The sequence below is a fragment of the Eurosta solidaginis genome, chromosome 1 (genome assembly GCF_040869045.1).
Source record: "Eurosta solidaginis isolate ZX-2024a chromosome 1, ASM4086904v1, whole genome shotgun sequence".
Classification (NCBI taxonomy): domain Eukaryota; kingdom Metazoa; phylum Arthropoda; class Insecta; order Diptera; family Tephritidae; genus Eurosta; species Eurosta solidaginis.
In genome coordinates, this window is record NC_090319.1 from 383,357,162 (window position 1) to 383,380,897 (window position 23,736).

A 23,736-nucleotide genomic window follows, 5' to 3' on the forward strand; every position below is an offset into this window, starting at 1 on the left:
AACTCCTGATGGAGCTTGGGGTGGGAGGGCTGTATGGCCTAGAAGGTTTCATGTGGTCATTCTAAATCGTTCCCGAGATGGTCGGGCTAGTACCTTTATGGTGCAAAGGACCATCAACGTCGATAACACACCCAAACGCCTTCGGGGAGTGTCATTATCGCTACAACAACAACAACAACAACCACTTGCGTCGCAGCCACTATACCTACCTACCTATCTACTTGCTCACGGTTGGCAAAGAAATTTTAAATTTAAAATTTTCTCAAAGGAATCAGGACCAATACATAGGAAACAGTTCCACCTTATTTTATCCATCTATGTCAACATAAATAAAATTTAAGGAGCTTTTAGTCGGTTTTTTGATAGTTTTCCATTACTTTTTATAGTTATTATTAAGATTTTCTACAAAATTAAATATAATAATTTAACTAAAGTTACTACAAAAATATCTGAGAACTCGTTAAATTTTACTTACATAATAATTAAAATAAAACTAAAATAAAAAAATCTTAAGTACGTTTGTTGCAAAAATATTTATGAGTTGTAAAAATATAAAAGTGGAGCGCACATTATTTGGACTGGAAAGTTGGTAGGAAAGGAGATATTATTAGTCAATAAATTGCGCTCCACCTTTATATTTTTATTTCTCATAAATATTTTTGCAATTTCTATGTCAAAATTTCAAAATCAAAGTTTAGAAAGAATAAGTCTTTATATAAGGAGACAATTTTCGCTGATTTTTGTCCATTTATATAAAGGAAGTGCTTAAATTTTTTTTATTTTATTTTTATTTTCTCCTTTCCTTACATTCTCTTGGTGTCTGAACCCATCTGTTAAGTTTTACGCTTGTAGCTCAATGAGAACTTCATAAAAATCAATCCTAAAATTCCCTCCGTTCCGTTTGATTTTTCTAAATATCTCAGTCCATGCGCCCCCTAGCGAAACTTTTTGTATTGTGTCATCGGCTGTCATCGACCTCTGAATTAAGCTCTAAATTTTTAGCCTCTAGTACTTCGAGAAGTTATTTAAAACCCGGTTTCAAATTTCCAAATTATTATCTAATGTTTTCGATCCGTGCGTCACCTAACGGAATTTTTTCTCCTTTTGTTCCTTTGTCGCGGTGTCTTAACCTGTCTCTGAGGTCTCATCTTTGTAGCTCAATGAGAAGTTACTTTAAAATCGTTCTCAAAACACCAAATTTCCAAATTCTTTTATAAATATTTTGATCCGTGCGCCACCTAACGTAATTTTTTTCTGCTTTTCTTAAATTTTCTCGGCGTCTTATGCTATCTTTGAAGTTTTACAGTTGTAGCTCAATGAGAACTTACATGAAAATCAATCCCAAAATTCCCTCCGTTTCGTACGATTTTTATACTCAGTTGAGCAGAGCTCACAGAGTATATTAAGTTTGATTGGATAACGGTTGGTTGTACATATATAAAGGAATCGAGATAGATATAGACTTCTATATATCAAAATAATCAGGATCGAAAAAAAATTTGATTGAGCCATGTCCGTCCGTCCGTCCGTCCGTCCGTCCGTTAACACGATAACTTGAGTAAATTTTGAGGTATCTTGATGAAATTTGGTATGCAGGTTCCTGAGTACACATCTCAGATCGCTATTTAAAATGAACGATATCGGACTATAACCACGCCCACTTTTTCGATATCGAAAATTTCGAAAAACCGAAAAAGTGCGATAATTCATTACAGAAGACAGCTAAAGCGACGAAACTTGGTAGATGAGTTGAACTTATGACGCAGAATAGAAAATTAGTAAAATTTTGGACAATGGGCGTGGCACCGCCCACTTTTAAAAGAAGGTAATTTAAAAGTTTTGCAAGCTGTAATTTGGCAGTCGTTGAAGATATCTTGATGAAATTTGGCAGGAACGTTACTTCTATTACTATATGTACGCCTAATAAAAATTAGCAAAATCGGAGAAGGACCACGCCTACTTTTAAAAAAAAAATTTTGTTAAAGTAAAATTTTAACAAAAAATTTAATATCTTTATAGTATATAAGTAAATTATGTCAACATTCAACTCCAGTAATGATATGGTGCAACAAAATACAAAAATAAAAGAAAATTTCAAAATGGGCGTGGCTCCGCCCTTTTTCATTTAATTTGTCTAGGATACTTTTAACGCCATAAGTCGAACAAAAATTAACCAATCCTTTTGAAATTTGGTAGGGGCATAAATTTTATGACATTAACTGTTTTCTGTTAAAATGGGCGAAATCGGTTGATGCCACGCCCAGTTTTTATACACAGGCGTCCGTCTGTCCTTCCGCATGGCCGTTAACACGATAACTTGGGCAAAAATCGACATATCTTTAATGAACTTAGTTCACGTGCTTACTTGAACTCACTTTATCTTGGTATGAAAAATGAACGAAATCCGACTATGACCACGCCCACTTTTTCGATATCGAAAATTACGAAAAATGAAAAAATGCCATAATTCTATACCAAATACGAAAAAAAGCATGAAACATGGTAAGGTAATTGGATTGTTTTATTGACGCGAAATATAACTTTAGAAAAAACTTTATAAAATGGTTGTGACACCTACCATATTAAGTAGAAGAAAATGAAAAAGTTCTACAGGGCGAAATAAAAAACCCTTAAAATCTTGGAAGGTATTACATATATAAATAAATTAGCTGTATCCAACAGATGATGTTCTGGGTCACCCTGGTCCACATTTTGGTCGATATCTGGAAAACGCCTTCACACCACTCCCTTTTAAAACTCTCATTAATACCTTTAATTTGATACCCATATCGTACAAACTCATTCTAGAGTCACCCCTGGTCCACCTTTATGGCGATATCTCGAAAAGGCGTCCACCTATAGAACTAAGCCCCACGCCCTTTTAAAATACTCATTAACACCTTTCATTTGATACCCATATCGTAAAAACATATTCTAAAGTCACCCCTGGTCCACCTTTATGGCGATATCTCGAAAAGGCGAACACCTATAGAACGAAGGCCCACTCCCTTCTAAAATACTCATTAACACCTTTCTTTTGATACCCATATTGTACAAACAAATTCTAGGGTCACCCCTACTCCACCTTTATGGCGATATCTCGAAACGGCGTCCACATATGGAACTAAGGATTACTCCCTTTTAAAATACTCATAAAGACCTTTCTTTTGATACCCATATTGTACAACCAAATTCTAGGGTTACCCCTGGTCCACCTTTATGGCGATATATCGAAACCGCGTCCACCTATGGAACTAAGGATTACTCCCTTTTAAAATACTCATTAGCACCTTTCATTTGATACCCATATCGTGCAAACGCGTTCTATAGTCACCCCTGGTTCAGCTTTATGGCGATATCTCGAAAAGGCGACCACATATAAAACAACCACCACTCCCTTTTAAAACCCTTATTAATACCTTTAATTTGATACCCATATCGTACAAACATATTCTAGAGTCACCCCTGGTCCACCTTTAGGGAGATATTTCGAAACGGCGTCCACCTATAGAACTAAAGCCCACTCCCTTTTAAAATACTCATTAACACCTTTCGTTTGATGCCCATATTGTACAAACAAATTCTAGGGTCACCCCTGGTCCACCTTTGTGGCGATATCTCGAAATGGCGTCCACCTATGGAACTAAGGATTACTCCCTTTTAAAATGCTCATTAACACCTTTCATTTGAAACCCATATCGTACAAACGCATTCTAGAGTCAACCCTGATCCACCTTTATGGCTATATCCCTAAATGGCATCCACCTATAGAACTATGGCCTACTCCCTCATAAAATACTCTTTAACGCCTTTCATTTGATACACATTCCATGGTTTCCCTCGGTTCATTTTCCTACATGGTTATTTTCCCTTATGTTGTCACCATAGCTCTCAACTGAGTATGTAATGTTCGGTTACACCCGAACTTAACCTTCCTTACTTGTTCTAAATATATTATCCCGTGCGCCTCCTAGCGAATCTTTTTGTAACGTCGCCACAATCAGGCAAGATATTGCATTTGTAAATATAAATACCACTTCAGACCTCTCAGATGAAATTTTTTTCGACTGTTAGTTCACATACGAAATTTCACGTAGCACTATTACAAACATTCTCACTACACAAAAAAAAAAAAATACTTGCAAACATATTTTGTGTCCTATTGCGGTGAACGGAATGAACTGTATGAAAAAGTGCATTGTGATGCGTCCATTATATTCTCACTGGCAGCTCAAGGAGCCAAATCATAACGATAGGCCGTTGTCGGATGGATTGTTACAATGTTCGCAGAGATGTTTGGCTGTATATTTCTAACTCAATCGATGTGAAAAACTGCTTATGTGACGGGGTTTTTAATAAAACCTTTTCGTGATTTTTGGCCGTTCCATTAACAATTTCCTGACTGTCGTGCCAAACGTCTAAGTATACACATCTAAAAATAAATTGTTTTCAAAACCATGATACAAAAAAGAAGGTAGTTCCACTCAAAATTTTTTGACGTATTTGGGGATTTTTGAAGTTTCATAATGTTTGTTGTTTCGCCAGAAGCGTTGCCATACCGTTACTGTTTAAGGCGAATTTGTGGTTTTTCGAGATGGAAATTTCTTTCAGGATGAAAAGGCAATGTTCATCTGAGACAATAATAATATGCTTTAGCATGATTTATGTGCATTAGGGCGGGTCAAATAGTTTGTGCATTAGGGCGGGTCAAATAGTAGGGGGAAAAATGGGGAAAAAACTTCAGGTGCACACCCAGTTTCTGAATCTATGGGTCATACTGAGTAATATTGTCCATGGGACCATAGGTCTGAAATGAATTTCGAGCCTCCCTAATTTTGTTAGAAAATTTTATATCCCAATCCGAATCCGAATTTGACATTTACTTTCATGTATTTTATTTGTGAGAGCCGCCATTCGGATTGGGATATAAAATTTTCTGACAGAATTAGGGAGGCTCGAAATTCATTTAAGACCTATGGTCCCATGGACAATATTACACAGTATGAGCTATAGATTCAGAAACTGGATGTGCCTTTTCAACAATAAATTTGACCCACCCTAATGTACATGTACATATGTATATCGATTGCGAATACAGTAAAACATGCAATTTTATTGAAAAATAGTTGATGACTCATTAATTGGTTAATGACTCACATTTTTATGGCAGTTTGACACCTAGACGGAAAAAAAGTACACGAAAAATCCTGTTGTTCTAGCATGGCCCTATTATCATGCCTGTACAGTGGATATTGCTCAAGGTATGTTGAGCAAAAGTGTACCTCCAAAGTCGACACATCTATGTCAATGCTAAAAGGGAACAGAATGTGTATAGGCGGGGCTGCCCCAAGGTGACCCATGGTAGAACTGGCAAAAACAACTTCATAACTAGTGGCTAACCTCCAGAGCTACAGGGTAATGTTCTCCCTAAAAAATGGTTTAACAATTCCCTCCTTAAGCGCAACGCTTACAATAAAAAAATAAAAAATGTAGACTTGTAGCCAATTTATCAAGAAATTGCGGTGCCGGTTTATAAGTACCTCCTTTGGGCAAGCAATTGACAAACGTGTATTGTTGTGAGCAAACGTACGGACACTTAAGAAGGCTATATTCCCATGCTTTGCATACTGCGATCCATGTTTCTTCTACCAAAACAATTTTCGGGAGCTCGAAAAACTTATTAAAAACCTTCTTTTCTAGGCTGATATTTCGTATTAAAATATTTCTAGGCATGGGGCAAAAGTCAAGTGGCTAACGTCACACTAAATGGAACTTCCTCCATTTTTTGTATCATGTTCAAAAATATCTCTCAGATGACAAAACTGTTGACAGTTGCTAATTTTAAATTTGTCTGTTTTTGTTTATTTCAATTTTCTTAAAGATATCACGAAAAGAAGGAGCAAGAGCGGCAAGAGTTTACAATACATGTTTAATATTTACTCAAAAATATAAAAAATACTCAGACACAAAAATGCATTTAATCACTGCCGTATTAATTAACTAACATCAAGATTATTAAAAAAAAATCGCAATAATTAATTATATGACTAGTGATGTGTTGAGCGAGGAGATTGAACAAAAACGATAAAAAGCCGAAAACAACACTAAAAGCCAACAAATGCATTTACCTCCAAAGGACTGCTATGCTATGTACTTAACATAGATATTATACATACATGTAAATATATAACTAAATTAAATATGAATGTGTGACAATGCAGTAATGGTTAATATATAAAGTGCATGGGTTTTGTATAAAAAAAAATGTATGATTATAAATAAAAAAAAAAAATGCATTTTATTGATTTGGGCATGCGTGCCTCCCTTAATAACTGTGTATATAAGTATATGCCGATAAGCAGAAAAATATAATAATATAACAAACCCTGAAAAAACAGTAAAATGTATTATACACCCTACGTAGACAAAATAAAAAAATATACGCAAATAATTTAATTAATTAATTTAAAGTGAAGGCATAAATTTTGAATTGATAGAAATAAATGTTCTTTTTTGTAAAATATTGTTTGTGATATTCACACTTATATTGACTCAGTATATTTATTAGATATAATCCTTACGTTAATTATGTAAAAATGTGTTGTGTATGTGTGTGTGTATCTGTGTTTATAGTTTTTTGCCTTTGCCAGCACTGCTGCAGCGAAGATAGCAAATGCGGCCATAATGATAAAAGGGTAGTAACAGAATTAATTAATTTTAATGAGAATAAGAGTTTGTATGGTTTGAAACAGTATGTACAAGTATTAAATAGTAATAGGTAATTTAAAATAAAGCGTTAAACGAATACACCGTACTTAGATGGTAGTCTTATTAAGCTTAAATGAATTGAAATGGCGACTGGAAAATTAAAAAAAAGTAACATTTCAGCGTAGTATTTGAGAAAGTTTGCTACCCAATCTTTCTTAGAGGAGTGAAAAAAAAGAGTAATGTAGAAAACAAGTGAATACGAAATTTATAAGCAAAAAATTTATAAAATTATAGTGCAATACCTTTGAAAATATATAAAGCAGTGAATTTAAAAATAGCAATGGTAATTTTTATCAAATTGCTTCAGTGACATTTTTATTTGTTTCCTTTCGATAATTTAAGCAAAAACCATGGCGAAACCATACAAGGTGGCAGCACGGTGATATACCTACAAACATAGATAAGACTTCCATGTACTTTGTTTTTGTAAATCGATGGACTAATGTTAAAATCATACTGCGCCGGAAGTTGATGTATCAAATCATATTAAAAAAGCACAAATCAGCTGTCACCGTGCTGCCACTTTGTATAGTTCCGCCATGACAACAACTTACATAAATTTTGTAACTGAAACTTTACGAACAAAAATTCAAACCGTTTTCACAAAAGTATGGAATTTCGAAAAAGCTTTACGAAAATTTCGTACTTGCTATTTGGTATTTTTTGAATTTTTTGGATTATGCCACTTTGCAGCCCAATCGGTTTAAGTGTCAAAAAGTGCAACTTATATGTCTTCAAAAATTTATATTGATTTTTCACAGTTTTTTTCGAAGGTTGTTTGATATTTCCTTTGATGCGGAGGGCGCATAATTTTATTTTTTATATGGAAGAAAATTTTAAACACCCTTCGGCAAAAAAGTTTTCAACTCAATGCGTATTTCGAGGGACCTATAGCTTCTACATTCTTTAACTAAACTTCATTGGGCTACAAAAAAGTATACAAAAAATAATTCAGAGAACTCTTAATAAAAACTTTGAAATTTTCGTATAATTTATCGAATTTTAAAACATTCTTGGCATAGTTTCAGTTACAAAATACATGGAAACTTTATGGAAGATTTTTCCAAAATTGTGGGAAATACAAAAAGATCAAATGGATTAGCTAAATTTAATAAAAAACGTCCATTCTATTTTCTTGATCGCTGCTAGGTAAGGGTAAAGTTAAAGTCTAGAAAAAAGAAAATAAATTAAATTCAAGAAATTTAAGCAAATGAATTTACGAATGTAATTTATGCACTGTTAATGAAATATTAAAAAAAAAACAAAAATACAAAATAACATTTAAAACTAATTGAACTAATGACTAGATAATCACCAATGAAATTGTATGCTACTATAGAAAATAATATAAAAAACATAGAAAATTAAGTTTCGAATGAAATCAATTTAGCTATTTCATTAAAATATACATATGATAATTAAAAAGAAGTTTATGTATTTGTGTGATAATTTATTTCTCAACCATTCTTGAATTTATAATGAGGTAAGTGTTATTGAATATGAAAGTCATTTCATTTCACTTCATTTATTTGAGTTTTTTGTACAAGTAAGACATAGTCTTTTAGATAGTACAGTCATGCATGTGATATTTGAGCTAATAAAGAATTATATTTACCAATTCAAAAGTCGTATAACAATACTGAGAGAAAACTTCGGTCAAAAACACCGCCCGACAACTTTAGTAAATAATCAGATATCTTCACCAAATTTGGTACACGAGCTTATCTGGACCCAGAATAGATTGGTATTGAAAATGAGCGAAATCGGATGATAACCACGCCCAATTTTATATATATAACATTTTGGAAAATGTTGAAATTTGACGTGTGGACTGATACTGAGACTCTTGATCAAAATTTGGAAACATTTTTAGAAATGGGCGCGGCACCGCCCATTTTTGATAAAATCAATTTTATAAATATTATTAAACATAAATCAAAAATCGTCAAACCTATCGTAACAAAATTCGGCAGAAAGGTCGCATATATCATCAGGAATGCTTTGAAGAAAAATTAACAAAATCGGTTAAGGGCCACGCCCACTTTAATATAAAATATTTTTAAAAGGGTCGTGGACGAAAATAATAAGCTATATCTTAGTGAAAAGAGCTTTGTATCAATAGAATTTTACTTTCTAAATTGAATTATAACATTAAATTGGAAAACACTAAAATTTTTGAAAATGGGTGTGGCACCACCCCTTTTATGACTAAGAAATTTTCTATGTTTCGGGATCCATAACTCGAAGAAAATTAACGGATCGTAATAAAATTAGGTACAAAAATGTTCCCTATAGCAGTAAATATTTCCAGAGAAAATGGACGAGATCGGTTAAGGACCACGCCCACTTTAATATAAAATATTTTTAAAAGGGTCGTGGACGAAAATAATAAGCTATATCTTAATGAAAAGAGCTTTGTATCAATAGAATTTTACTTTCTAAATTGAATTATAACATTAAATTGGAAAACACTAAAATTTTTGAAAATGGGTGTGGCACCACCCCTTTTATGACTAAGCAATTTTCTATGTTTCGGGATCCATAACTCGAAGAAAAATTAACGGATCGTAATAAAATTAGGTACAAAAATGTTCCCTATAGCAGTAAATATTTCCAGAGAAAATGGACGAGATCGGTTAAGGACCACGCCCACTTTAATATAAAATATTTTTAAAAGGGTCGTGGACGAAAATAATAAGCTATATCTTAGTGAAAAGAGCTTTGTATCAATAGAATTTTACTTTCTAAATTGAATTATAACATTAAATTGGAAAACACTAAAATTTTTGAAAATGGGTGTGGCACCACCCCTTTTATGACTAAGCAATTTTCTATGTTTCGGGATCCATAACTCGAAGAAAAATTAACGGATCGTAATGAAATTGTGTCCACATATTTTCCTTATAGCACAAAATATGTATAGTAATAATGGATGGGATCGGTTAAAGACCACGGCAAATTAGATATAAAACAAGTTTAAAAGGGCCGTCGACTAGAATAACAAGCTATAACTTAGAAAAAATAGTTTTGAATCAATGATATTTCACTTATCAAGTTTTGTTGTAAGAGAAAATGGGGAGACATTTTTTTAAACGGGCGGTGCCACGTGTTATGTAGAAAAGTTATTTATCTGAAATGAAATGTACCACTAAAGTTCATGCTGAGTATATAATTTTCGGTTACACCTGAGCTTAGACACCTCTACTTGTTTATTTTGGTTATGTCGCGAATAGAATGAAAGGCAGTAAAAGCAGACAGTCGAATGGATTGGAATGAACGGCAGACTTGCATTGCATCAATATACCTTCAATCTTTTTTTTTTTTTTTTTTTTTTTTGTCTCGGACGTTGTGGCAGCGCATTGCCCTCAAGGTGTCCCAATGAAACCAATATTAGATATAAATGTAGAACAACTAACTAAATACTTGAATATTAGATAACATTTCCTCTTAACTGCAAATAAGAGGTCCTTAACGCTATACTTTCCAAAATATCACATTTTATGTCTGTTTAATTTTAGTTGAATTTCCTTAAAGATTTTCGTAGTATGGCCATTAGTGATGTTTGTGTGTGTGTGGTAATTTCCAATTTGGAGCATTTCTTTTTTATGGCTTGATGGGCATAAATACATACATGTTTCATACCCACCTACAACTTTTGGTGCCAAGCATTACCTCTATACCTCTATAAAATCCCGTCGCCGTGGATTTTGCCACTCAGCTAGTGATCTCAGCCTCCACGAACTGGCATACTCCAATTGGAAGATGATGTTCAGCTAAGCTGCAAGAAGCTACAGCGTCTTTGTTGACGAGGGCAAGTTATGGGAGGTTATCACCTATTTGAGGGTGGCAGGTGGAGAAAGACTTGATCATCTTACTGCCACCAATGTACGGCAGTTATCGCGAAACCCAAAATTTTAAAACAATTCGTTACAATTCCCACTATATATATCCACTAATATCATATCGATGGGTGAGCGCACACTTTCAAGGTTTTCAGGAGAGCATATTTTGTCTTTTAGAGGTGGTTGCCTGTTAGGTCAATTCTGTTGACAGACTCGGATTCTACACGCCAAAAAACATGCGAATACATGTGTCGTAGTACCTGATTCGCCGATTTTTTATCTTTTTTGGTGCGGCTATGTTATACATTACACAGCCACACAAGCCAAAATAAGGCGGATCTGGTAATGTGGCACACGTATTTCTATGTACTTTTGCATGCTTAATCCGCAACCGCCATCAGAATTCACCTAACGGATGACGATTTTCCAAAAGTCAAGTTTTAAATAAAATCACCTGTGCTTATTTCCTGTTTTTTTGAGGTTAGAGCTGAAACTAGACTCGATAGGTCAACCCTAATAGCAGATTCGAAATCAGCACGCCAAAATATATACGAAGGCATTACCAGATCCGCATATTAAATTTATTTTCAATGTAAAATGTAAACTTGTTTGATCACTTAACACATTTGTCGCACTGATTTTAAAATTTTACGCACTTAACAGATATTCCCAGTTTTGGTCAAATAAGCACTTAACACAAGTGTGTACTCACCCATCGATATATTTTTATTTATTTGGCATTTCAAAAAGTGAATACTGACAAACCCATAAATTTGTTGATTGTGTACAGTTTTGTGGAATAATTTACTGCCATAATGTGTTTTTTAACTAGAAGTTTGGTAATTTTTTTTTTAATGATGTTTCTGAGATAAGCCTTCTTACATCAATCGGCGGTGTTTTGTAAAGGCGTGCACAGGCTTTAAATCAACATGTTCTCTACCATATATCTTAGACCAATCACGTTTAATATTTTTGACGTTTCAATTTTCAATTGGTACTAACATAAATAAATCATTATAAAATACGATAAAACTTGAAATTTTATTAAAATTGCTCGTAGAATGGAAATCACAAAATTTTTTTGATAAATTTACAAATTAATAGTTCGAAAAAAATTCCGATTTACTGGCTTGATTTCAATTTAATTTAATAAAACAAGAAATGGTAATTAAAATTGGAGAAACAATGCATTTACTATGCATAAAAGAATACAAATGGATATAAGGGAATATTAAATTTCAGTTTGTTAGGCAAAATAAAACTCAATTTCAACAAGTTTTAAAATCAAACAATTCTAGGTTTATCTGCATCTACATTGACGTTGTTATTCTTGATATTAATTTTCAATTCTCTTTTTTAACTTGAGTTGTATTCATACAAATATTGTACAGTTTCACTCTATAAATTGTGCATAAAACTAAGCCTGCTTGCTTTCTTATCAATCGTTCAATTATCTTTCTTTCCAATTATTTCAGAATTAATTGTTGAGGACTGTTGTACTTTGATTTTCAGCAGCTTTGAGTTGTTGAAGTCTCACTGTGGGGTATTTACGAAAGACGCCGTATTGATACGTAATAGATTTTTTTAAGTAACACTTTTTTAGGCGCGTTATGACAAATTTATGAGAGTGAAATTTTTAAAAGGTGACAGAAAAGTGACAGGTTGAAAATTCAGTTCGTGTGTTTGTTCGCTGTGAATTGGACGAGCAAACTTGCTTTGAGTGGGATGTATCTATGTATATGGATATATGTATGTATGCAAAAAAAGCTACCAACGAAATAGAAAAATCGACTTTACTTTTGGTAAGCTTTTAAATATGTATATATGATTTAATCTATCTTACATATGTATGTATATCTTTCCTCCTTCCAAACAAATGGGCCGATTTTAATAAAAAAAATCTTGTGTGTATGTTCAAAGGAGTTTTAGGATGCTTTAGATTCACAATTTAGTCTGGAAAGTGGAGCAGGGACCAACCTATTCGAAAAAATCAGATGTATAGGGCTATTCGCTTGAAACTCGATACAGGTGTACCCTGTTGAATATTTGTCTATTTTATAAGTGGACCAGCGGCCGAACTATTTTACGTGAAAAAGTTTATAGCGCGATTTGTTTGAAATTTTGTATAGAGGTACTGATCTTTTTTTATAAATCGTATTTATTGTGCGAACACGGAGACTGTTCCTGTGAAGTTTCTTTAAAGTTTTCAAATTCTATTCACTGTTCGAATTGCCTGAACTTTGGTATGTAGGTAGCCCTTTTAATCATAAGCCACTGATAACTGAAGTTTCGATTCAGTCAATATCGGAAAGTGCTACGGCAGTGGACATAATTTAAAAATAATAATATTCGATTAATTCGCGAATTTATGCCACACTACATGTAAGAAAATAAGTATTTATTTATTTAATTTTTAAAATTCTAACCGGCCTATTTTTTTAACAGGATACATCTTTGGAACCACTTTTCCAGAATTGGATACTTCTAGAACCTAATATTCTTCTAGATCTGGGTACTTTTTTGAATCAGGTGTTTTTCAGGAAGGCGTTACTTTCTTGAATAAGAACAGGGTAGTCTTTAAGAAGAGAGGAACTTCGTATAAGCGTACATTTTTTAGAACCGGGTACTTTTTGAATCGGGAAGTTTCTGATAACCGAGTTGCAACCGAGTACTTTTTTAGAGCAGAGTAATTTTGTAGAGGTGGTACTTTTCTAAAACGAGGTAATCATTTCTGGGTATTTCTTAGAGCCGAATATTTTTTTAGAGCTAAATTATTTAAAGAAGCGGTTTATTTTTAAGTTTCGGGTACTTCGGAAGAACTGTGTACTGATTTAACCGGGCACTTTGTTGAAACGGCTATCTTTTTTAAAACCGATTATATTTTGGACACATCCTCTTACTTGAACCGGTTTATTTGATCGATAACATAATATTTTACTGCTCATTCCAGTTAAAGCGACAAAAGTGACAGAATATATAGTGATTTAAAGACGTTAAGATCAGAACCTGACAGCTTATATATTGTCCGTGCCTCTGGTAAACGAATACTAAAAGATTTTCTTAAGGAAACAAGTAAAGGTGTCTAAGTTCGGGTGTAATCGAACATTATATACTCAGCGTGAGCTTCAATTGTACATTTCATTTCAGATAAATTACTTTTCTACATAACACGTGGCAACGCCCGCTTCAAAAAATGTCTCCCCATTTCCTTTTACAATAAAACTTGATAAGTGAAGTATTGTTTGCTAAGTTATAGCTTATTATTCTAGTTTACGACCCTTTTAAACTTGTTTTATATCTAAGTTGCCGTGGGCTTTAATCGGTCTCGTCCATTTTTTCTGGAAATATTTACAGCTATAAGGAAAAATTGTGTACCCACTTTTATTACGATCCGTTAATTTTTTTTCGAGTTATGGCTCCCGAAACATAGAAAATTGCTTAGTCATAAAAAGGGTGGTGCCCCACCCATTTTACAAAATTTTTAGTGTTTTCCAATTTATTGTTATAAATCCACTTGGGAAATGAAATCACATTCATATAAACCTCTTTTTTTCAAAGATATATCTTATTTTATTCGTCCACGACCCTTTTAAAATCTTTTGTATAAAAGTGAGCGTGGTCCTTAACCGAATTCGTTAATTTTTTTTCAAAGCGTTCCATATAGTAAAGGCAATCTATCTGCCGAATTCTGTTACGACAGGTTTAACGATTTTTGATTTATGTTTAATAATATTTGTAAAATTGATTTTATCACAATTGCGCGGTGCCACGCCCATTTTAAAAAAATGTTTTCAAATTTTTATCAAGAGTCTCAATATGAGTCCGCACGTCAAATTTCAACATTCTAGGTGTATTATTTACTAAATAATGAGGTTTTTTGTGTTTTCCAAAATGTTATATATATAAAAAGTGGGCGTGGTTATCATCCGATTTCGCTCATTTTCAATACCAATCTATTCTGTCCAGATAAGCTCGTGTACCAAATTTGGTGAAGATATCCCAATATTTACTAAAGTTATCGTGTTAACGGACAGACGGACGGACGGGCATGGCTCAATCAAATTTTTTTCAATACTGATGATTTTGATATATGGAAATCTATATCTATTTCGATTCCCTTATACCTGTACAACCAACCGTTATCCAATCAAAGTTAATATATTCTGTGTGCAAAGCACGCTGAGTATAAAAATAATGCAAAAGGTCATGCACAAATTTTTTGTCTTTCTAAATTCAGCCAAAACCAGTTTTTAACTTTACCTAAGTTGTTTAACAGCCGAGTTCAAAAAATTGGAATGTTATAATTTTGGCTGTTGTTGTTGCTATTGTAGCGATAATGACACTCCCCGAAGGTACTATATCCGGTACGTTCCGGTTACAAGCACCATTAAGGCACTTGGTCGACCATCTCGGGAACGATTTAGTATGACCATATGAAGCCTTCTAGATCATACCGCGCACCCACCCCCTAGATACATGAGGAACTTGGGGTCGCCAGAGCCGCTGCTGCTAAAGGATTCATAATTTGTGTCTTGAGAGGCTCTATACTTGCTTTTAATGTGCTTTTAGATTCCGGAGCCGTTTTCACGGGAAGAATTGTAGCTTAAAGCATTGATTCATATCTTTCGATATATTTTAATTGGTTCGGTTCTTTATTTAGCTAGCATATCCCATAAATACGAGATTCAGAACATTGCAATTTTCTGTCGGACAGTGGTCATAGATACTAAATTTGGGCTTATAGTTTAATTATTGTTATCAATGTAATGATGTTGGTTCTCGTTATTGCTTTTCTTTATAATCCTTGCTGTTTTTGTTCTAAAAAACTCATTGCGGATTTTAGCTCTAATCGATGGATAACAGTTGAACCATTGCATGTTTTTTTAAACATCTCACTGTGCGCCGTAGCTTTATTTATAAAGTTTAAACAAGTGTATTATAATACAAGCATATGCACACATCCATACATACATACATATAAAGAAAATTTATTATTACAGCCTATGTAGGCGCAATTTCAAGCCAAACGAAAAGTGAAGTTCTATTGAAATTTGTTTAAAATTGAAATTTCTTTTCATATCGAATGTTGAGCAATAAAAGTAAAAATCAATTATAAAACCTTGTATGTTCTTCGTGTGAATGACAAAATCTAGATAACATACATATATACTCAATTTGTATCTTATTTTAGCCTCTCTATTCGACAGATTTAAGCAATGCAACAGTTAACTTAAATTCTGTGCAAAAGGGCGTGCTCGCAGTGTGGGTGCTATAGTGCACCGAAATAGCAATACATTTGTATTTTTGTGTTTTATGTGTTTGTGTGTGCATAAGAGCAGAAATTTTGCCTGCAAGCCCCAAGGCACATCTACAATTCATTTTCCCTGGGATATAAGCATTTGCCGCATTTTGTGCGATCGATTGCAATTGCAACAAACCATTTTGAAATGAGCCACATATGTAGGACTGAAGTACAGGGGAGGGGACCAGAAATCGCATACGTTCATACACATTTGCAATGATCATTGACTTTTGTGGTCAATGCATTCGATGCGATAATGATGAAGCTTATATTTGGACACATTTGGCTTATACTTAAATGAATGTACACACGCTTACATACACGCACACATACACACACACACACACACAAGGTCACGCAGGCGAGCATATGATTTTGTGTATCTGCATTCGTATGCAAATCGGTTTCGAATATTGCGAACAAGCGTTCTGCTCATTCACTCATTTATGCAGAACTGCGATTTTGCCCGCAGTTGCATTAGTGTATGCCATAACAGCAAGGCGCAACCACCCAGCAGTGAAAGACCTAAGTAACCACACAAAAAATTTTATAATTATATCTAAACTTCTTAAAAAATAGTGTAGATAATAAAATGTCGATTTAATGTAATAAGCTTCAGCTGGCCGTCTGAGTCTTCGATCATACCTGACCTAAAATATGCCTCAGAATTATGGAAGCTTTCAAGAAAGTGCTACAAGAGGTTTGCTTGTTAGATAACATTTGACAACGGATAGAATACCTCCGGCTGCACGTGGAGTTGGGACTTAAACTAGTACTGCAGTACATTACTTGAAACTAAATACTTGTTTTGCTTTTTATGCAGTCCAGCTTGAATTTTTAACAACAAAACCTCAGTCGCGGTGCATTTTCTATTGTTCGTCAATACGTTTAAATTTTTTGTTGGCTTTTTTGTTGTCATTATGCCGCTGTTGTTGCATTTTATTTTTTCGTTTCTGTTGCAGTTGTTTCCAAATTCGCTCAGCAGTGCTTTGATTGCTTGTTTGGTAAAATTCTGATGTTTATATTCGTCGCTATTGCCATTGTCGTTATTGTTGTTGCAATTTTATGGTCCTCGTTATGGTCACTACATTATTTAAAGCACCAACTTATTATAGTAAATCTGAATTAAAATATTCAAAGAATTTGTATTTACATTTGGTCGGACAACTGTGAAGACAGCGAACAATACCGACGACACTGCTTTAACCCTAGAACGCATAACCGGGTACCCGTGTGTCCAGTTGCCACTTGAAACGACTTTAATGAGGGAACCACTAATCTAGGAAACTACGGTATTTCTGTATCGTTTAAGTCAATGCTTGCAGGTTTCAGTTGAGTGGTTCCCCAGATATAAGTTCCCAAAGTCGACACCTACGCGAACGCATAACCGGGTACCCGTGTACCCTTCAAATATTTAATAATTTATTTGTTTTAATAGGGAATTTTTATTGCGGATTGTAAAAATATATTAGAAAACACGAGTAGACATATACTAATTTTTCTTCTCGCAAACGGTGCAGATACAAATGGTCACCGAATATACCAGGCACATTAGTTTTTTGCAGATCCTGCATACTTTTCGCGTTTTTCTTCTTCGTTTAGGGGTTTCAGTATAACATAGGTAGCAGGATCCAGTAACCGGTTTTCTCGAGCTTGTCGCAGTAAGTAAGTAACTCACTGATCAGCACACAATCTGTAATAATTTTTATACTCAGTTGAGCAGAGCTCACAGAGTATATTAAGTTTGATTGGATAACGGTTGGTTGTACATATATAAAGGAATCGAGATAGATATAGACTTCCATATATCAAAATAATCAGGATCGAAAAAAAAATTGATTGAGCCATGTCCGTCCGTCCGTCCGTCCGTCCGTCCGTTAACACGATAACTTGAGTAAATTTTCAGGTATCTTGATGAAATTTGGTATGTAGGTTCCTGAGCACTCATCTCAGATCGCTATTTAAAATGAACGATATCGGACTATAACCACGCCCACTTTTTCGAAATCGAAAATTTCGAAAAACCGAAAAAGTGCGATAACTCATTACAAAAGACAGATAAAGCGACGAAACTCGGTAAATGGGTTGACGTTATGACGCAGAATAGAAAATTAGTAAGATTTTGGACAATGGGCGTGGCACCGCCCACTTTTACAAGAAGGTAATTTAAAAGTTTTGCAAGCTGTAATTTGGCAGTCGTTGAAGATATCATGATGAAATTTGGCAGGAACGTTACTACTATTACTCTATATGTGCTAAACAAAAATTAGCAAAATTGGATGAAGAACACGCCCACTTTTTAAAAAAAAAATTTTTTAAATTCAAATTTTAACAAAAAATTTAATATCTTTACTGTATATAAGTAAATTAAGTCAAAATTCAACTCCAGTAATGATATGATGCAACAAAATACAAAAATAAAAGAAAATTTCAAAATGGGCGTGGCTCCGCCCATTTTCATTTAGTTTGTCTAGAATACTTTTATTGCCATAAGTCGAACAAAAATTTACCAATCCTTCTCAAATTTGGTAGGAGCATAGATTCTATGACGGTAACTGTTCTCTGTGAAAATGGGCGAAATCGGTGGAAGCCACGCCCAGTTTTTATACACAGTCCACCGTCTGTCCTTCCGCTCGGCCATTAACACAATAACTTGAGCAAAATCCGATATATCTTTACTAAACTTAGCCCACGTACTTACCTGAGCTCACTTTTTCTTGGTATAAAAAATGGGCGAAATCTGACCATAACCACGCCCACTTTATCGATATCGAAAATTACGAAAAATGAAAAAAATGCCATAATTCTATACCAAATACGAAAAAAGTGATGAAACATGGTAACTGGATTGGTTTATTGACGCAAAATATAACTTTGGAAAAAACTTTGTAAAATGGGTGTGACACCTACCATATTAAGTAGAAGAAAATGAAAAAGTTCTACAAGGCGAAATCAACAGCCCTTGGAATCTTGGCAGGAATACTGTTAGTGGTATTGCATATATAAATAAATTAGCAGTATCCGACAGATGATTTTCTGGATCACCTGGTCCACATTTTGGTCGATATCGCGAGAACGCCTTCACATATACATCTAAGGGCCACTCGCTTTTAAAACCCTCATTAATACCTTTAATTTGATATCCATATCGTACAAAAACATACCAGAGTCACCCCTGTCCCACCCTAATGGCGATATCTCGAAAAGGCGTCCACCTATAGACCTAATGCCCCTTCCCTCTTAAAATGCTCAGTAACACCTTTCGTTTGATACCCATATCTTACAAACATTCTAGGGTCACCCCTGGCCCACCCTAATGGCGATATCTCGAAAAGGCGTCCACCTATAGACCTAGTGTCCACTCCCTCTTAAAATGCTCAGTAACACCTTTCGTTTGATACCCATATCGTACAAACATTCTAGAGTCACCCCTGGCCCACCCTAATGGCGATATCTCGAAAAGGCGGCCACCTATAGACCTAATGCCCACTCCCTCTTAAAATGCTCAGTAACAGCTTTCGTTTGATACCCATATCGTACAAACATTCTAGAGTCACCCCTGTCCCACCCTAATGGCGATATCTCGAAAAGGCGTCCACCTATAGACCTAATGCCCCTTCCCTCTTAAAATGCTCAGTAACACCTTTCGTTTGATACCCATATCGTACAAACATTCTAGAGTCACACCTGGCCCACCCTAATGGCGATATTTCGAAAAGGCGTCCACCTATAGAACTAAGGATTACTCCCTTTTAAAATACTCATTACCACCTTTCATTTGATACCCATATCGTACAAACACATTCTAGAGTCACCCTGGCCCACCCTAATGGCGATATCTCGAAAAGGCGTCCACCTATAGACCTAATGTCCACTCCCTCTTAAAATGCTCAGTAACACCTTTCGTTTGATACCCATATCGTACAAACATTCTAGAGTCACCCCTAGCCCACCCTAATGGCGATATCTCGAAAAGGCGTCCACCTATAGACCTAATGTCCACTCCCTCTTAAAATGCTCAGTATCACCTTTCGTTTGATACCCATATCGTACAAACATTCTAGAGTCACCCCTGTCCCACCCTAATGGCGATATCTCGAAAAGGCGTCCACCTATAGACCTAATGCCCACTCCCTCTTAAAATGCTCAGTAACACCTTTCGTTTGATACCCATATCGTACAAACATTCTAGAGTCACACCTGGCCCACCCTAATGGCGATATCTCGAAAAGGCGTCCACCTATAGAACTAAGGATTACTCCCTTTTAAAATACTCATTACCACCTTTCATTTGATACCCATATCGTACAAACACATTCTAGAGTCACCCTGGCCCACCCTAATGGCGATATCTCGAAAAGGCGTCCACCTATAGACCTAATGCCCACTCCCTCTTAAAATGCTCAGTAAAACCTTTCGTTTGATACCCATACCGTACAAACATTCTAGAGTCACCCTTGGTCCAGCTTTATGGCGATATCTCGAAAAGGCGTCCACCTATAGAACTAAGGATTACTCCCTTTTAAAATACTCTTTACCACCTTTCATTTGATACCCATATCGTACAAACACATTCTAGAGTCACCCTGGCCCACCCTAATGGCGATATCTCGAAAAGGCGTCCACCTATAGACCTAATGCCCACTCCCTCTTAAAATGCTCAGTAACACCTTTCGTTTGATTCCCATATCGTACAAACATTCTAGAGTCACCCTTGGTCCACCTTTATGGCGATATCTCGAAAAGGCGTCCACCTATAGAACTAAGGATTACTCCCTTTTAAAATACTCCTTACCACCTTTCGTTTGATACCCATATCGTACAAACACATTCTAGAGTCACCCCTGGCCCACCCTAATGGCGATATCTCGAAAAGGCGTCCACCTATAGACCTAATGCCCACTCCCTCTTAAAATGCTCAGTAACACCTTTCGTTTGATACCCATATCGTACAAACATTCTAGAGTTACCCCTGGCCCACCCTAATGGCGATATCTCGAAAGGGCGTCCACCTATAGACCTAATGCCCACTCCCTCTTAAAATGCTCAGTAACACCTTTCGTTTGATGCACATATCGTACAAACACATTCTAGAGTCACCCCTGGCCCACCCTAATGACGATATCTCGAAAAGGCGTCCACCTATAGACCTCATGCCCACTCCCTCTTAAAATGCTCAGTAACACCTTTCGTTTGATACCCATACCGTACAAACATTCTAGAGTCACCCCTGGCCCACCCTAATGGCGATATCTCGAAAAGGCGTCCACCTATAGACCTAATGCCCACTCCCTCTTAAAATGCTCAGTAACACCTTTCGTTTGATACCCATATCGTACAAACATTCTAGAGTTACCCCTGGCCCACCCTAATGGCGATATCTCGAAAGGGCGTCCACCTATAGACCTAATGCCCACTCCCTCTTAAAATGCTCAGTAACACCTTTCATTTGATTCCCATATCGTACAAACACATTCTAGAGTCACCCTTGGTCCAGCTTTATGGCGATATCTCGAAAAGGCGTCCACCTATAGAACTAAGGATTACTCCCTTTTAAAATACTCTTTACCACCTTTCATTTGATACCCATATCGTACAAACACATTCTAGAGTCACCCTGGCCCACCCTAATGGCGATATCTCGAAAAGGCGTCCACCTATAGACCTAATGCCCACTCCCTCTTAAAATGCTCAGTAACACCTTTCGTTTGATACCCATATCGTACAAACATTCTAGAGTTACCCCTGGCCCACCCTAATGGCGATATCTCGAAAGGGCGTCCACCTATAGACCTAATGCCCACTCCCTCTTAAAATGCTCAGTAACACCTTTCATTTGATTCCCATATCGTACAAACACATTCTAGAGTCACCCTTGGTCCAGCTTTATGGCGATATCTCGAAAAGGCGTCCACCTATAGAACTAAGGATTACTCCCTTTTAAAATATTCTTTACCACCTTTCATTTGATACCCATATCGTACAAACACATTCTAGAGTCACCCTGGCCCACCCTAATGACGATATCTCGAAAAGGCGTCCACCTATAGACCTCATGCCCACTCCCTCTTAAAATGCTCAGTAACACCTTTCGTTTGATACCCATACCGTACAAACATTCTAGAGTCACCCCTGGCCCACCCTAATGGCGATATCTCGAAAAGGCGTCCACCTATAGACCTAATGCCCACTCCCTCTTAAAATGCTCAGTAACACCTTTCATTTGATTCCCATATCGTACAAACACATTCTAGAGACACCCCTGGTCCACCTTTATGGCGATATCTCGAAACGGCGTCCACCTATGGAACTAAGGATCACTCCTTTTCAAAATACTCATTAACAGCTTTCATTTGATACCCATATCGTACAAACACATTATAGAATCACCCCTGGTCGACCTTAATGGGGACATCTCGAAAAGGCGTCCACCGATAGACCTAAGGCCCACTCCCTCTTAAAATGCTCAGTAACACCTTTCATTTGATACCCATATCGTACAAACAAATTCTAGAGTCAGCCCTGGTCTACCTTTATGGCGATATCCCTAAATGGCGTTCATCCATAGAACTATGGCCTACTCTCTCTTAAAATACTCTTTAATACCTTTCATTTGATACACATGTTATACAACCACATTCCAGGGTTACCCCAGATTGATTTTCCTTATTTTGTCTCCATAGCTCTCAACTGAGTATGTTATGTTCGGTTACACCCGAACTTAGCCTTCCTTACTTGTTACTTATGAATTTTGTTACTGTGCATTTGTAACGGTAAAAACTTGTAAGTGGACACACGGGTACCCCCGTTATGCGCTTGCATAGTATTTTTTGATTATGCGTTCTACGGTTAACTATCGGAGCCCGAAATACCTACATATGTAAATATTGGAACGGTAATAAACCAGTATTATTATTTTTTGCTTTATTCAGGGTTTTAATAGCTCCCACCAACTTTTTCGAAATGACTCATACTTCGTTAAGAAATCTTTGCACGTAATTATATTTAAGGGTCCGTTAGAAGTATTGAATCGACTATAGCGATTTCTTGTCGCTTCCTGCAAAGGGTGCTGCTGGTGACTGATGAGGGCATGTGTCACAGGACAATTTAAGGGCGACTAAACTCCCGGGTCGGGATAGTGGCTTTGATCGGGAACGCAAATTTGCTTGAGAAATGTAGTTAACAATACAAAGGATGTCAATGACCACGGCTAAATACGAAAGAGTGTGGGCAGACACGTTATAAAATATGAATCTAGTCATCAAATCAAACAGGATGAACATATGTAGTCCTCATCGAGGATCTCTTGGATAATGTAGGGACGTCTTCACCAACGGAAGAGCTGAGTGCGGTATTGAAATCGACACTAGGACAATGTTATATAGTTGAAATCGACACCTGATAAGATATTTGTCGACGAAATTGTAGAATATTACGGTACAGACGAACTTTGAATTGGGGAGTACTTTTAGTGAGACGAAAAGGTGGCGAGGCGTGAAAACCGAGCACAGTATCATTTCACTATCAGAACGATAGCCTCAGATGAAATCGAACTACAATAGGCATGCTTTTCGCAAACACAGATATTGGCCAGGATTGCCCTGAGTAGCGCTTATCACACATTGATGCTGAATAGTGTGCTGACGAAAGGTCGGTGAATTTCTCAAGAGGTTTGCGTCTCTGGTACTTAAGTTTTTAGTGGAAAGCAAGAGGAAGTGCGCTGGGGTCTAAATAAATACGCAGAAGCAAATATCGGATTTGAATTGTGAATGCTTGCCGGGTCAGATGTCGCTTTCGTAAATGACTTTATTTCCATTTCTCTAC

General features: G+C 35.9%; 1 protein-coding gene across 3 annotated transcripts in view; it reads left to right on the forward strand.

Moving 5' to 3' along the window:
• Dscam3 (Down syndrome cell adhesion molecule 3) overlaps positions 1 to 8,096 on the forward strand; it is a 296,098-nt gene extending 288,002 nt beyond the window's left edge. For all 3 annotated transcript variants that reach the window (XM_067763262.1, XM_067763261.1, XM_067763263.1), the window contains one exon: positions 5,882 to 8,096. In XM_067763262.1, coding sequence (XP_067619363.1) covers positions 5,882 to 5,933 — 52 coding nt within the window. In that variant the 3' untranslated portion in view covers positions 5,934 to 8,096. The remainder of the gene's footprint in view (positions 1 to 5,881) is intronic.
• Positions 8,097 to 23,736: the final 15,640 nt, after the last annotated feature.